This window comes from Opisthocomus hoazin, chromosome 1 (assembly GCF_030867145.1).
Source record: "Opisthocomus hoazin isolate bOpiHoa1 chromosome 1, bOpiHoa1.hap1, whole genome shotgun sequence".
Classification (NCBI taxonomy): Eukaryota; Metazoa; Chordata; class Aves; order Opisthocomiformes; family Opisthocomidae; genus Opisthocomus; species Opisthocomus hoazin.
In genome coordinates, this window is record NC_134414.1 from 50963987 (window position 1) to 50980716 (window position 16730).

Genomic DNA, 16730 nt, shown 5'->3' on the forward strand with positions numbered 1-16730 from the left:
ATCAAACATTCACTTTATACAGAAACATTTCTGAAACAGATTTACAGTATACAATTAGTTTATACAGCTTAAGCAACTGTTACAATGTCATTTCTCTCAAACTGAAAGCAGTCAAAAGGTCTAAGATTTTGTTAAAAGGTTCTTGGTCACCATTCAAATTTTAACCTTCTTGTCTCACGCCGGTCACACCCACATCATCACCTCTAACACTGCAGGGTTCATTTAATAAACTATACATTACTCCATCTGACCCCTATGCTGCAAAACCGGTTAATGTGCAAGAAAAGCTCATTAACTCCAACATGTTTTTAAATACAACGTATCTACATTTTTCCCCAGAATGCTTTCGCTTCCTGAGCTAGACATAAAATACCTTAAAACAGGTTTAGACGCAGATCCGAGACCCCATAAGCAATTAAAATGCATGGGGGGGGGGGAAACCCCCACCAACCACACACCACTTTTGGTAGCTCGCACTACTATTTGTTTGCATACATTTTAGATGGATCTAATAATCTGTTCAATAAGGTAGCAAACGTAATGTTTTAATTGTCTAAACTGTATTATTGTGTATTGCTCTTGCCTTTTATAACTTTTATGCAAAAGAACGTGTACAATTCACAGCCTACTGAGTACTCATAATCTTTGTCTTGTCATCGAGGTGACGGGATTTAGAAGTGCCACAGCCTGCAACAGAGGCATGCCATTTCAGGGGGGGGTTGTTTGGGGGTTTTTTAGGATCAAACCTGATCGTGTTCAATCACCTAAAGCATCTAAATCAAAGGAGGACAAGATATTAAAACTGGTATTTTGCAGGTACATTTCAGTATTATAAATGTATTTTTTATTTCCATAAAAGTTTGAGGTCACTGTCAACAAAAAAGAACAAATCTAAACCAGAACCCAGATTTTTGTTTGGATGAAAACGGGTTTTGGAGCTATCCGTGATTTCTGTTTTTGAATCTGGATTTCATAAACCATTTTTGAATGAAAAATTCATTTTCTAATCAAACAACGAAGTAACTTACAGTAAAAACTACAGTATTAAATAGGCCTGTACAGTAAATCGCAGTATGGTAAGCGTGGGTTTAAGGTGCTATTCCATCCGCCCTGAAGTCTTTTAAGGACTTTACCACGTGGGCATCATGTCTGGGAACCAGACTCTACCGAGATGCTTTGACACTTCCCAGTGGATCTGCTCCAAGCTGTACTTCTGGTCAGGAATCAAAACTTCCTCCATAATAGAAAGCTGAGAGAGACGACCGCCACACATCTTCACAAACTCCACAAAGGCACTGCAAGAGACTTCGCACTCTCCGAGGCCGACGGCTGACAGATACTTGCAACGTTCCGCAATCCGGATCAGCTCCTCGTCCAGGGGCCGCAATCCGTTGGCGCACACCACCAGTTCAACTAACCGAGGACACGTCATCCCGACGCGGCCCAGCACGTCTTTGCTCACCGATCTTCCGAAGTAAAGGTGCGTGACGGGTATTTCGTAACGAAAGAACGGGTCAAACTCTTCCTCGTACAAGAAAAAGTACATTACTAAGTTCACTTTAGGAGAATGCTTGATGAAAGCGTCCCAGCTGCTCTTCTGAATCGTGTGGAACTGAGTCTGTCCAGGATTTTCGCTGACGACGTCAATGCGCAAGTGTTCTAACCGGACGTGTTTTTCCGAAGACAAAGCGAGCAGCAGCTCGTCGCTCAGCAGGTGGTAGTTCAGCGCCAGCTCCCGTAAGCCGTGACACTGGTCAGCCACGCAAAGGATGCCTGGGGAAAGAGGAGACCAGGAAAGGGGTTACCCAGATAAACACATGAAGAACCGAACACGAAACGTGTTTGTTTAGGTATAAGACCACGTATTTCAACATGCAATCAACACCTAACACCAAACCAACATCGTGCTGGACAACCAGACTATGCATCTTTTTCACATGAGCACGGCCTGGTGACTTCTTTGCACCCACGTTGTAAGACACACGTACACCACGTGACGACGTCGCTGTTTCGCCAGGGAAACAAAGAAGTTAACATGCTGCACTGGAATACGTCCCCGTGGGATTTGATTCTCGTGTGACAAACAGACAAAAAGCAGACTCGGACTGTTCTGCCCTCTTGTAAGGCCACACAAACACAACTTCATTTTTGCAAAAGGGGCTTACTCATAATAAAAGTATTTCCCTAGCCTGCTCTGGAAGAACTGCTGCCCCCCTCTGTGCCTGACAAAGCAGCCACGAACAGAATTTGTCACCTGAGGAAAGCAAACATGAAATGAATACCAGATTTTAAGTAAATAAAGAAGTTGCTGCTGTCAGTATTTGTTCTTTCTAGCAAAGTATAAATATATAAATTTGGAAAAGCAACAGCAAAAAGAAGGAAAACACTAAAAATCCGGAGCAGTAATTCCTAGCACAGTCATTTGCAGACTCTCCCTTTAATGCATCAATATGACCTGCTGCTCAGGGAAGACAGAGACATTAACGAAAAGAATTCAGTTCAGTCTGTAAGGTTTCCACTCACCCTATCTGCAGATACAAGCAACGGTACCAGTGGTAACAGTACTTAAAAAAGGCACTAAGAAAAGCACACAGTCCTCTGCATTTCATGTGACCCAGAAAACTGTGTGGAATTCAGGATATGGTCTTTCCATTAATAGAGGAGATGAGAACACAGCATTTAGTACGGAACCGAAAAACCTGAGCTCAATGCGTTACAGCTTTGAAACAATGGGAAGAAATACAGAAAGGCAGCAGTTATTTTAAGATGCACTTATTAAAGCCAAAAGAGAAGCCTATACTGAGCCTAAAATCACCTTCTTAAAAAAAAATACTGTAAAAATATTGCATTAATATATACACCAAAAAAAGTATGTATTTTCCACCTGAGGAACTGCAGGAACATGTGCATCACGAGCTTTTCTAGCTACATCAAATACTGTCATTTCAAATATAAAAGTTTTGTTAGCTGAATTAAAAAAGGCAGAATTCAGGTAGACAGAATTTTAACCCAAGTCTTATTGCAGCTATTTCCTGTAAAAACAGCTTATATATGTAAGCATACTCCTTATTCCCTTCGTGGAGGAGGGGATGGGCTCCAAGATGAAGTGAAAATATGGAATTTCCACACCCCCCCCCTTTTTAAGATTGGAGTACAAAATTAGAATAACTAAGTATAACAAACTTCTGTGTACCTTCTACACATTCCAGAGGTCCTTTCCTGTCCTTAAATCATAACCAACAGTTATTCTCACAGCCGTACTCTTGCAACAGCTACTCTGACCACACCATTTAAGCAGACTCCGGCATGCTGCTTCGTAATACCTAGGGTCTGTTGACACACGAAATATTTTAAACAGAGTCTCATCACTACACAGTTTCAGAAAACAACCTGCCACAAATTTAGCATCTAAACCAGCCTCTTACCCAGACTGCCACCCTTCAGATAACAATCTTTGCTAACTGTAAGGGCACATCGTTGACTAGCGCAGGGCAAAAAGGCAAGAACTGAGGTTCGACTTGCTGCGCTCTCTGAGGAGTCCGGCACTGGATACCTGCATCACACACTGGCAATGAAATGGTGCATCCTGCACACAGAGCTGACAACGAACACAGCCTCGGCAGCTACTGCAGGGCCCGCCTGGAGCTCCTGCGGCAAGTGACACACTCACAGAATGTCCCCAGGCACTGCCTCTGCCTTTACCCAGAGGTAAATCACTTTGATATCACACAGCACAGATCTGCATCGAAAACATCCCTCTACTGAAGTGCTGGTGCAGAGACACCCCATGGCCACTCTTCTCCCTTGCCTTCCCATTCGAAGAGAAGCAGCCTTCCTACCCCCAAAGAAGAGCAGAACCACAGCCTTCACAGAAATGCTTTCAGCTCCCTCCGCTCCAACAGCTAAGATTTCAGGTAATAAACAGCACATCAAGGTGGATTTAAAAAGAACCTTTTTTTTTTTTTTCTTACAAGGTACTGTTGCAGTTCTAACACAAAAGCATTCCTTGGAAGCAATTCACAGTTTGATATCAATCTTTTTCCTTTATTCCTGCAGTAGTGGAGTTTCTCTTGCACTACTTGCGTTACTGTTCTGTGTCCTTCACTACCAAATTTCTTAAGAACTAATCCAGTAAATGAACATTTCCCCCTCCCCAGCGGCAATCTGAAGGCACCTTATACCATTTTAAGTGCATCTAAGAGTAATCAGCTTTGCAGAACTCATGGCCTTTTCGGTTCAGTTAAAGTTTTTCCACGTTTATAGCAACCTGCTAATTATAACTATCCACATACCAGCTCCTTTCTCTTGTTCCACTTTTTTCTCCGTCTCGGGGAACACCCATACCTGAATTAAGCAATCAAATTCTCCTGTCATTAGCACTCTCTGGCTTTGTGACTAACGCATCTGATCCCATTCTGTTCACCTCCACTCCACGAAGGACAACAGTAGTTGTGTTCCTTGTTCCTTGAACGGGCGTTGCCATTTCTTGCCCACTGTTCCTTCAATTCAAAACATCGCAGAAGACATATCAAACAGAATACATCAAACAACTTCGTAAAGCCTCTCCCAAATTACCAAGCGTATGATTCTCCAAAACATCTTCTAGAAAGCATTAGCCACAAGCCAGCAAAGTCTGCTAGAGCTGACAGGTTGCTCTTGGATCCAAGTTCAAGGAAATTACTCTCTTTGCCTAGCTACAAATGATTGCTGGAGCCTATTCCTCCTAAAAGGCACATCCTGGCTCCTGTACTTCTCCAACACAAGGATTCTCAAATAAAATTTTAAGTCACAAAAAAGTCATTCAAGCTAATTTAAACAACCCCCTACCTACAATTACAAAGCTCTGTAGGAAATAACATTCCAGTTAACACACTAGTGAATGCTTTGCTGGACAAATCCGCTGCAAAACACACCCGCCTTTCCAGGACTTCTTTATACAAAACCAAACACAAGGTTTTGTCTGAGAGCTACACCTCCAAAAGGTATTAAGTCTGCGTTTTCTTTGTTATAACTACAGCAACATGCCCTCTGCTACAGCATCATTCCCCCCACAGATTAGGAATCCTGCTGCTGAATTTTACATATAACATACATTGCAACTGTAAATATTGGGTATCTGCATGAAGAAAGCCATAGTGGCTCCAGTAGTTTCTACTTATCCTCAGAAGAGAAATTTTAACTAAGTTGCCAGCATCTCATTTATAACTCCTCTTCCATTACTCAGTGAAAAACTAAGTGTTAAGTTGATAGGCTGTGAATCAATCTTAAACTTGCTATGCATTGCATAAATCTTCCACAAACGGTAATTCTATGAACTTCAACAGTCTTGAGTGATTTCATTCTGATACGAGCTGGCTTCATTCTTGCTGCAAACACACTCTGAGTGTTAATGAGGTACGTTTGGTAATGGCAGAAGTTCTGCATGGCTCAGTCTCCTCTCCCCTTTGTTGATGCTGTCTGCACTTGTACTTACTTTCCAGCAAAAGATTAAACTGCTTTCTTTCAGAATGACTAAACCAGCATCTTCATAATCCATGACACTGCAACACTCAAACCCCATATGTAACGAACTGCAGAAAAGGAACTTGCATTCCAAAAAGCTTAATTATACTGGCAGACTTAAATAGTCAGTGCAGAAGTAGTGCACTATCAAGTCAGTACACACTCTTCTTCAGTTCCACAGGAGATTAGTTATTGGCCCAGAACGGACATGCACTATTTTATTATTAACTCAGTAGTCACTCTGCAAGTGGTGGGATGGATGGACTGACAACCAGTTGCACTAGTATTTTATTCAGTGACCTACCCCTATTTTTTCAGAGGTTTACTGGTTTCAGACAGAATTTAATGCATACATTAAAAAAAAAACAACCACCCCAAACAAACCAAAACACAGTAGCTTACCAGCTGGAGAAACATGAGGACAACTGCTCATTTTTAACAGTTTGAGAGTGTCACTGTTGTTAGCCACTAACACTTTGAGAGATGGATCGTCTACTGGCGTATCGTCAATCTTCAGTGACGAGAGGGATTTGGAGTTTACGAACACCACTGTCAGTGCAGAAATAAAGTGAGACTGGAAAAAAAAAGTTTAAATGAAACAGTAGCATCTGAAATAAAAATCTCAATGACTGTACACAGCAGTCTTAGTTTTCTTTTACTTATGGACAACATTTGCTGAAAAAGCATTCTTTTGATATTGCATAATTAAAAATTAGTATTAAAATCAACATATTTTTAAGTAGAGGAATTATAGCAATTTTTTGCTATCAGTCTATCTATTTGGCAAATCAGAATGTCTAACATTAAACATAAATCAAGAACCCGACCCAGGAAAATCCACTACACAAACTTAAATCTGTAGGATGACCGTGAGCAAAAAGAAAGCCTAGAAGCCCTACTTTTACGATAATTTACAAGTTGCACTCTAGAAGAAGCATGTTCTAGAACAGGAATTCCCACGTGGTGAGTTGTGCTGCACGGGTGAGATGCAAACACAGCCAAGAGTGGCCACCCTGTACTGTCAGGACGTGTCAAAGCCAAACGACGCTACTGCCTGCCTCCCACCCACGCAGAGTATTTAGTGTTTGAATTGAGTCGCCTTGGAAAGCTAACTGGCGCAGTCCAGAGCCAAAGAGCCGGTCATCAATTAATTACCTATTAAGCAGCACAGATAACGTAGGCGCAATGCTCAAGGTTGCTCCTCAGCATTTTTATGTAACCACTGAAAATTACCGGTAAGGAGAGAGCCTAGGATACCCTGAGAAACAGAGACTAAGGAGCAGACACAGCAGCACTTGTAGAAATCATTGGTGGTGTGAAGTGAGTAATTAGCTTATCTTTATGACTTCTTACACGACTGACTGAAGACTTTAGAACTGCATGCACTGCATTAAGTATTCCATAATATTACCTGCTACTTTGATTTCAATGCTGTTTCACTCTGAGCCACAGGCACATGCAGAATCCTGAATACAGTTACACGAGAGAAGGCCTGGCAATAGTATTTGCTCATTCTGATTGTGACAGCTTGTGGTTTTTGCTAAAACTCACACACAATTACATTTAGAACAGAAATTAATATTTTCACACTAACATTAACTGGCAAAGTCAGTTCATGGAAATGGAAACTTCAAGTTCAAATCAGAAGCATTAGGCATTTTGGCGTTAGGGACCACTCCCAACTACAGTGACAACACACTGATTATATGTTATATCCTGAAGAAGAAAGGTGCTTTAATAGTATTTCCATTCTGTATTCTGGAAGTGTTAGTATTGTTTTTTTAACCTCTGTATTTAAAATATAATTCCCTTCACTAAGGTGGCTGTTCAATAGAAAGGCAAAGACAGGTAACTTGAAACCGCAGTTTGAAGAGCTAATGGAAAACAGGCAATAGCCCCAAAAGTAAAAGCTGGTAATTTAATGTCTTTTGAATATTGCCACATACTTAGCCTGAAGCATGATGCTTTAAAAGGTTTATGTAGAATGTGCTTAGTGAAAAGACTAGGCAACACAAAGCAAAATGTGATTTACAGATATTTGCCAGATGTCACGTTACTTGTAATCAGAAGAGCGTCAGTGAAGATAATGCAAAGTAGTTCAGACTTCCTATACAGCCCGATTAAAAAACAAAACAACCAGCACACAACTGTGTAGCATTAACCATTTTTCAGTTCCATTCATCTTTGCCTGCTTCTCATCCAATGGGCCTGTTACTAACAGCTTCCCACAAGAACTTGTTCATGGTCCAGTTCTATTCTTTAAAAATCACTGCCGGTGATAACATATGCTGGTGACATTATTACTGGGGTGGTAAATATCAAAAGGCAAATTATGCTTAGAGTTAATTTTAGCTCATTTTGAACATATTTTTAAAAGGTCACATGTGAATCTGTTAGGAACAAAAAGAGGAAGCCTGTATGTTAGAAGCCTTGAAGCTCAGTAAGACCATAGCGTGAACAATTACAAATAATCATTCAGCAAGCTGAACAGAACCATAACATATCCTTCCAGTGAAAACTAAGTAAGAGATCTAAAATAGCATTCAGATTAAGAAATAATACAGTATGCAAGAGCTGAAAGGGCAAAGTATTGCTAACACGCTAAGACTGGGGATTGCTTTCACTATGATCAGGTTTTTTTATAGTCATATCTCAAAGCACATTTAAAAAGAAAAAAAAACCATACCAAAACTATTGAAAGATCTGGAAAGCCTCTTTGAAAATTAAGCATTAAAAATACATATTCAAGTGGACTACATGACGTGGCTGTGATCACTGCCAAGGACAGTAATTGGTAATCCTTCTGTAGCTAACCTTGCTTAAACCCTGTAGCCTACTTCCTTTCCCGAGGCTGGCCCTACTTCTTCCTCGTCCTTGCTGCCATCATTGGCAATGACATCACCGCGATCCAGATAATACTCTAGTTGTAACTGGCCCTTCACGCACGTCTGGACTGGATTCAAGAACTGAGGCTGCGAGACATCCCAGATATCACTGCCAGAGAACAAGCGGCCCAGGTTAACCCCAACCACTCTCCTGCTCCTCAGCAACAGCGCATTTCTACTTCACTAGCAGGAATTCTTGTTTAGAAGAACATATAACAGATTTGTTGTCTTCCAACAAAATCTGATTTTTGGTAAACATGCAAGGTAAAAGTCTGACACAGAATTTCAGAAATTTCAGTGCACTTTGCCTAAGAATCCGACACCTGACTGCACAACACAAAATATTGAACACCATGACCCTATCACTTTCTAAAGAGAGCTCAAGGACAATATAATCCCTACAGCAAGTCCACATGGATAAAACACTCCCATTCATTCAACTACAGTCTTCTCCTGAACACCCCCCCGAGTCCCACAGCACAATTACACAGACAGGAATCGTCTAGCCTCCTGACTTGCATCATGTTGCCCAGTATTACACTGAGGTGAACAGACAGGAGGACTTGGAAGAACAAGGTCAGGACTAAGTTCTCACATGATACAGAGAATGAGTGAAACTTTATCCATCTTAGTACAACATCTCTGTTCCTCCCTTTAGTAGTCCCCAGTAACAAAGTCTTCTTTACCAAAGACTCATATTCTTACAATAAAACTTTTCACAAAGTTGTAGACATACTGTATGAACTACTACAATTTTTGCTATAGAAAACCAGACATATTAAAATACCTTTGGTAAATCCATGAAGCTTGGCCGGGCAGTTGAGATTAGCCCAAGTGTTTTCAGCGAGCAATTCACAAGCTGCGATAAAATATCACAAGCCGCTTCTGCAGATTCCTTGCTACTGTCCACCTTAAACCAAAACAGATTTACTGGTTCAGAACACACCGCATCAAACACGCTCTTTATGAAAAAGCAGAGTAGAGCAGATATACTTCCACTTTTTTTTCACTTTACCTTCTGAAATGTGATGTCATAAAAACCCACAAAACACTTCACTGGGAATCCATCAATGTCCTCCTTTTCTCCCCCAAAAAAGTCCAAGACAATTTTCTATGAATTTACCACTCTCCTAAACACTGTGGTAAAATATAGCATGCTGAAGGGGCAGCTAAACCGTTTGATCCAAGGTATTTCATCCACATCAAATAATAAGCAACTACAGGTTCACCTGGGAACCAGATGATAGGCCCAGAGCCTATCCCACCTCCCTCTTTACATTCTCCCTTATCGAAATACAGGAATTCTATAAACCCTTTACTATGTGAAAAAGCTGATTCCTTTTATGGTGACTCAGCTCCTAACACAGAGCTGCTGGAGAGTTACGGGCATTATCATGTGAACCCATATGACTGGGCCTTCATCATTAATACCACAACAGATATGCAATGGATACTCTAAAAAAAAAAAAAAAATCTTCATTCATCAGCTTGTTTCTCAACTGAGCCACCTAATGTGCCTCCAGTGAATTTCCCCCAGCACTCAGATGTGCTTTCTGAATGACCCCTTATATACAGCAGTCAACAGTTCCACAACACTGAAGGACAACTGAAGGGACACGTGCAAGAGATGACAGGGGTATCACCCCGCCAGTGAAGGGCATCTGAAATCCTTCAAAAACATCTGGTGCAAGGCAACGTAGACTGGAGACAGACACTGGAAGGCAATTCCAACACTGCTATAATCGTTCTTTACTTGGACACTGATAAAAACCCTGCAAACCTTGTGATAACCAGTTTACATCTGTACTGTATCAAGCAGTAGCAGTACACATCAGGCAGGGGTGCCTCAGCTACCCACACTCTGACCGTTTCTCTCAGAAACAAACAACTACTACGTCCACCTTGCTGCAGAAGTACTTTCCCTTTCAAATTTGTCACAAAGCTGACACACACGCAGCCATGACTGCTTCAAGGCACCCTTCCAAAATACAGGGAATACGTAGGCCAATGTTAAAGGTTTTCATCTGCTGAAGATAACTCCATGATGTTAACAAAGCCAATTCTGACCAAATGGTATTTCTCAGCCAAGCACAATCAGTAGATACACCATCCTGTGCAAATGCCATGTGCTTTTCCAGTTAACGGAAATGCAGCTGTGCTGAGAAAATGCCATACGGGGGTAATTCCATACAATTTAGTACTAAAACTACTACTTGCTTACTAGTAGTACCAAAGTCACTCCTTGTGCCTTAGACATTTTCTAACTGCGAATATCAGATTCAACTCCCTACAGCATGTGAAATGGGAAAATGCTCAATTTATGCATCTTGATCAAGCATAATTCTGAGACAGGTGTCCACAGGTACAGTAGCATCAGAACTGAAGTATTCTGCCTGCTCGCTGAGGCAGAATTCTAAGCAGCTGCTACATGGCAAAAAAAAAAAACCAAACCAAAACCAAAACACCAAACAAACAAAAAAAACCCACCTAATGAAATTAAGGCAATGAAAAGCTACACTCAGAACTGTTATCCCATGTTTTGGTCCTGAAAATATATACAAGTAAATAAGCAAACTGGGAGATAACCCCCATGTCTACATGCCCATTTAGAGAACCCATTTCTTCAGTATACTAGACCTGAAAACCAGGCTTACCGCACTGAGAGCTGCCACATTTCTTTTTAGATGCACACTGGAACAGATTACCCAGAGAGGCAGTGGAGGCCCCATCCCTGGAAACTTTCAAGGCCAGGCTGGACAGGGCTCTCAGCAACCTGGTCTAGTGGAAGATGTCCCTGCTCAGTGCAGGGGGCTGGGCTAGATGAGCTCTAAAGGTCCCTTCCAACCCAAAGCATTCTGTGATTCTATGATAATTGACAATCCTAGTCACAAAAATAAGCCCTTTTCATAAGACTTTCCTAACACTTAGCTATGTTCTTTAATTCTCAGCATGTTAAAATGTTTTGATCACAATTGTCAGTTATCTCATCATCAGTATTTTGACTGCTGACATTAATTAAATCATACTTCTCATGCTTTGATATTTATATAGATGAACCATCAAAACTGTCTCAGAAGTATCAGAGATACTTCCTTACAACATCCTGAATAAAATGGAAAAAAAAAAGAACCAAGTTTACGAAATGCTTTTATTTTTATAAAATTACTTTTAAAAAGCCTATAAAATACACTACCTTGAAGCTTACATACTGCAGGTGGTTGGAATGCCTCTTTATTATTTGCTTGATTAGTTCAGGATGCGTCGCCCTCAAGTAAGACGTAGCTGGTTGATTCAGTTCAAACTCGAAGCACCTCCAGAGATCAGGCATATGAAACACTTGGTTCCAGCTCCGGCAGACCTGCGACGCATGAGCACGATCCAGAAGGGGCAAGTACTGAAACACCTGCAGGATGATGTCCTGCAGCAGGTTCGCCCAGTCAGGACTCTGCGCAACCGCCCCTTTCTTGTCTACAGCCTTGTGTCTCTTGGATTCTTTCTCGGTTGCCTCTTCAGATGAACTGCTGCTGGCCTCATTAGTTTTCCTTCCTCGTTTCATTCTATAAAAATAATACAAAAAATTTTTCTATATGTTTTGTAAACGTAACAGAGCTGAGAAGAACAGTATCAGTAGAAAACTGTGGAGGTGAAAAAGCATGTTTTCTGTAACCACACTTTTGCAGAGTATTTTTCCTCCCCTACATGAGGGGAAAAAAAACCAAGTAAAAATGAATTTGAAGTGGTAGTCTAAAAATAACATCATCATTATCATTTAAAAAGTATCATTAATATTACTTCTTTAATCACTAACAGTGCCAATCCATTTATAACAGTCACTCTCCTTTCAGTGTTTCATTTTTGGTTTTGAGAAGAATTTCAACCTGATTTGTTTTACTGCTTTGTTGATTGTCACTCTGCTTGCCTACTAATGGGAAGATATTCTTCTAAACAATTTTGTGAACACTGACATTCATACTGCTGCCCTGTCCTATTTACCAGAAACAGCATTTGAAACTGTGAAAGGCAAAAGTCAGGCAAGAAAGTAAATAATGAATGTACGCATGTTTGCAGGCATTGTATCTTGCAGATTTATCTGTCAAATTAATTATTAATCCCAGAGAGGAAGAACCTTATTTATTTATTTATTAAAACAGGTTACTTTATTATGCATCTATGTTAAATTAGTATCCTTAAAAACATACTTCATCACGAACATTGCTGGGCCTTTGTTTTTCCAACTAACTAGTAAATGGGGATTATGAAAGATTTCCAGTAACAGAATGGAAGTTTCAACCCACCAAACAGTTTACAGAAGAGTCAGCAAACTTTCTTCAAAATCATATTAAATTCATCCTTCTGCCTCAGACTTGCTATCTCACACTCAGTAGCATATATGTCTTCCATAGTGGTCTCACTTACACAAGCTCTACCTTTTATTACATTATTAGAGAGGAAAAATACCCCCACTACTACATACATCTGAAATAAATCTAGCACTGGGTTTTGGTCAAAGTGTGTCCTTTTGTACGTGCCAGCTTACAACCGAATTTAGCATCCAATCATTTATTTTTAAAAGCCTCAATGTGATGCACATCACGTCCTAAAGGACTACGAATGAGACCTCACACTAAACTACATGGGGATGGGCTTGATCTGTATAAGCATCCCCCAGCCCCCCCCGATTTCTGTAAGATAAACACGGACTTCATACACAGTGAAACTGTGCTACACACAGTAAGGCTATCATATGCCCAGTCCATTTGGGACCTGGACAATTAACTTTCCCCACTATGTACTGCAGTTAAGTAAAAGTCTAGAAGTCTTTTTTAAAACAAAGTGTAATACGCTAGATACACATCAACTCATCCAACACATCACAGATTATTTTACCAAAGCCAGCATCTCCTCACCTATCTTTTACACACTTCAATCCCACCTACTTGCATGACAAATGCAAGCCATCACTTAAGGACTGAGGCTACTCATAAAATGATGTAAACAAACCTGAACATACTGTCATGAAAGACTGATGAATAGAATTTGTCTCTTGATTTTTTTTGATTTAATTTTTTAATCCCAGTAGCACTTGGGAGCAAGCATAAGATAAAAACACTACTGGGCAAAAATCTCTGCTCGCTTCCTAAACTACTGTGATTCACAGCTCCTGACTATGCAAAACATGACTCCTGTGCTGAAACAAGCTTTCCACCTGAGAGAGTTCTGCTGCCCAGCCACCAACTTCACATGTAGAGAGGAAAAGCAAGAAAAATGAATGGTGACTTAGAACCACCTGCAACTCACAAAAAGATGAAGGAACTGCATTTTGCCATTGTGAAAATCGTATCACTTAAAACAAATCAAGAACTAGATTAACAAATCCACTGCAAACCTGTGATGTTTGTGTCCGAGATAACTACTAAGCATAGTCCAAGAACATTATTTGTAATAAACCAGGCTGAAATGCAACATTCCTTTAAAGTTTAGACTAAACAGATACTCCAAACAAGCAGGATATAGCAAGCAATTACCATGTGCAAGCTATTCACTTGACAAATTTGGGACAGCGTGTTTGACGTCTTTAAGTCTTTCCAAAGCCATCTTTTGTTAATCTCCAAAAAACTACACAAGGTCACTGTTACGACTTGGCTTTCCAAGTCCTCCTTCACAAAGATCTTGCCTCATCTTTTGCTAATCAGGTAATAAGGTAACACACGTGCCTAAATTTTCTAGTTATGTATGCTGCCTTTATCACTGCATCAGGGGGTCACATTAATAAGGGCTATTGTGCACATACAGTAGAGCTGATTCACAAACACAGCAAATTTATTGTAAGTGATCTTTTCAAAGACGCAAGCACTAGATCTGACACTTTTTTTTTTTTTTTTTAATATAAGACCAGGAGTGAGCTGCCACTGACAAAACTGTACAAATTTTTCAGCTGGAAAAATAACCTCTGAACATGGCTGACAGAAGTAGACCAGGTCATCAACAGCCCACTTCCAAGTCGTGCCTCTGAGCTAAGTTTCATGAGTTCCAAGTTGTTAATATAGGCTGGTTACAAATCAAAACCCACTGCTGAAGTTGTGGGGTACTATCCCAAGTTTTTACAGACAGCCAACGAAGAAAATAGACAATACAACCATCGCTAGAGCTACACCGAGGCTGAATTTCAGGTCACAGTCTACCAGGAAAATAAGACGCTATGTGTTCTAAGTACCATGGCTTGAAAAATAGGGGATGGGAAAAGACATTCCCAGGCAACTTTTTTTGTTACTGACATCTCGGATGCTCCTGTAATTGAAAAGAGAGAGTAATCACGTTTACAAAAATACTTCCTTGTGGAACTTTTTCCGAAGAGAAAAAAAAGTCTAAGGTCAAGACTAAAAAATATGATCTTAAGAATTAGATGACTGTTTTGTCATCTAACTTCTAATGCATTTGTTCATCTAATTTTTGTCGTCTTGTTTCAGAATTTGAAGTATTAGAATAGCTTTTTAAGAACATAACTAGTTTCAATCTCTTAACATGGCTAACAATAAAACAAATACAAAACTGAAAGAATGCAGATTTGCCTACAGAAGTTTCCAGAGTCACCTAAAAGTTATTTATTAAAAAAATAAGGCTGCATAAGAGAGTAAACCTTCCTGCAAACTTAATATAGGAACAGGCAAATGCAATTAGGCAGTTCAGTTCACTTCGGTTTACATATTTGATAGTCTGAAGATGCAACCACTTCAAATCCAAGGCCAACGGAAGTAACTTTTCCACGAGGAAGACACTGATGCTAAACTCCATGCTGGCATGTTACTGTATAGCTACAACCTGTTTTCCAAACAATGATCGTTTATCACTTCTTGTAAGGTCTGACCCATCAATCTTGCTTTTAACTCTCCCTGGCACACTCAGGAGACACATTGCTGATCAGTTTTTCCAAATTGCTTCTGTAATTCCCTCTAAAATCTAAGATCTTGACAGAAAGGAGCGGAAAAAACCCCAACTAAACAACCCCCAACAGAAAGAACCCCCAACTCTACCAGGACAGAAGGACATGTGAAATCAGGACGCCTGAATCCTCAAGGTTTTCCCAAGTAAATTTCTCAACCTGTTGCACCAACTTGGTTCAAAATCTGACTCCTCAAGACTCTTTTCAGTGGTGCCCAGCGACAGGACAAGGCACAAATGGAAGCATGGGAAATTCCGTCTGAACATGAGGAAGAACTTCTTCCCTCTGAGGGTGACGGAGCACTGGAACAGGCTGCCCAGGGAGGTTGTGGAGTCTCCTTCTCTGGAGACATTCAAGACCCACCTGGACAAGGTCCTGTGCAGCCTGCTGTAGGTGACCCTGCTTCGGCAGGGGGGTTGGACTGGATGATCCCCGGAGGTCCCTTCCAACCCCTACCGTTCTGTGATTCTGTTTTCCTACGTAAATTTCTCAACCTGTCATAACAACTCGGTTCAGCACCCGGTGTTCCGAGCTTGGCACCTGGGTGCAACCCAGCCAGGCTCAGCCACAACCACACAGTCCGGTCTCCGGGCAGGAGGAGGAGCGAGGCACACGCTTGACACTGTTTTTATCGCCGAGTCAGGTGCAGGCAGAACGCAATGGCAGCTCAAAAAAAACCAAAAACAAAACAAAAAACACCCCCAAACAACCGTGCCCGGCTGTTTACACCCTGCTGACAACGCTCTCCCTGGAAGAAGCCTGACGGAGCTCGCTGCGCTGCCTTACACCCGGAGCAAGGCTGGGGCAGAAACAACGCTGAGGGGGGACCGGGCTGAGGGAGGGGGCGGCCCAGGCGCACGCCGAGCCCCTGACCGCCGCCAGCACCGAGCTCCGCTGACAACACCGAGCGACTCACAGTCTGTCGCCGTCCTTACGAGCAGGCTGCGAGGCAGCGATGCTCCAGGGACAGCGAGGGCCGGTTGTAAGCCCCGCCGCGCCCGCAGAAGCTTCGCCTCAGGGCCGGCTCCCTCCGGCCCGGCCCGGGGCGCGGGGGGGCTCTGGCAGACCGCGGGCGGGCGGCCTGCTCCCGGGCAGAGCCCCAGGCCCTGCCGCCCCGCTGCCCGGACCCCCTCCTCCTCCCAGCCCCGCCAGCGCAGCCGGGCTCCAGAGGAAGGTCCTGCGCCGCCGCCCGCCCCCTTCCAGCCCCTTCACCTGGCGGCTCCCTGCTGAGCTTCGCATTAACCGGGACTCGGACCGCGCTGGCGCCTCCGCCCCGGCCGCATCAGCTCTGTCCACCGCAGCCGACCCCAGCGTCTTCTCCGCCCGGCTGTCCCGTCCCGCCGGCGCCGCTCCTCCTCTCCCTCCGTCCCTCCCTCCCCCCCCCTCTGTTTACTTCCCAGCAG

At 42.1% G+C, this 16730-nt stretch overlaps 1 protein-coding gene across 1 annotated transcript; it reads right to left on the reverse strand.

Annotated features, from left to right (window-relative positions):
* Positions 1-821: 821 nt before the first annotated feature.
* On the reverse strand, positions 822-16684 carry FBXL3 (F-box and leucine rich repeat protein 3). Its single transcript, XM_075423273.1, has 5 exons — positions 16540-16684; positions 11581-11944; positions 9175-9297; positions 5905-6076; positions 822-1773 (listed from the first exon to the last, which is right to left on the reverse strand). The coding sequence occupies exons 2-5, from the start codon at positions 11941-11943 to the stop codon at positions 1130-1132; spliced, it is 1302 nt and encodes a 433-aa protein (XP_075279388.1). The 5' UTR covers position 11944; positions 16540-16684; the 3' UTR covers positions 822-1129.
* Between the last annotated feature and the right edge of the window lie 46 nt (positions 16685-16730).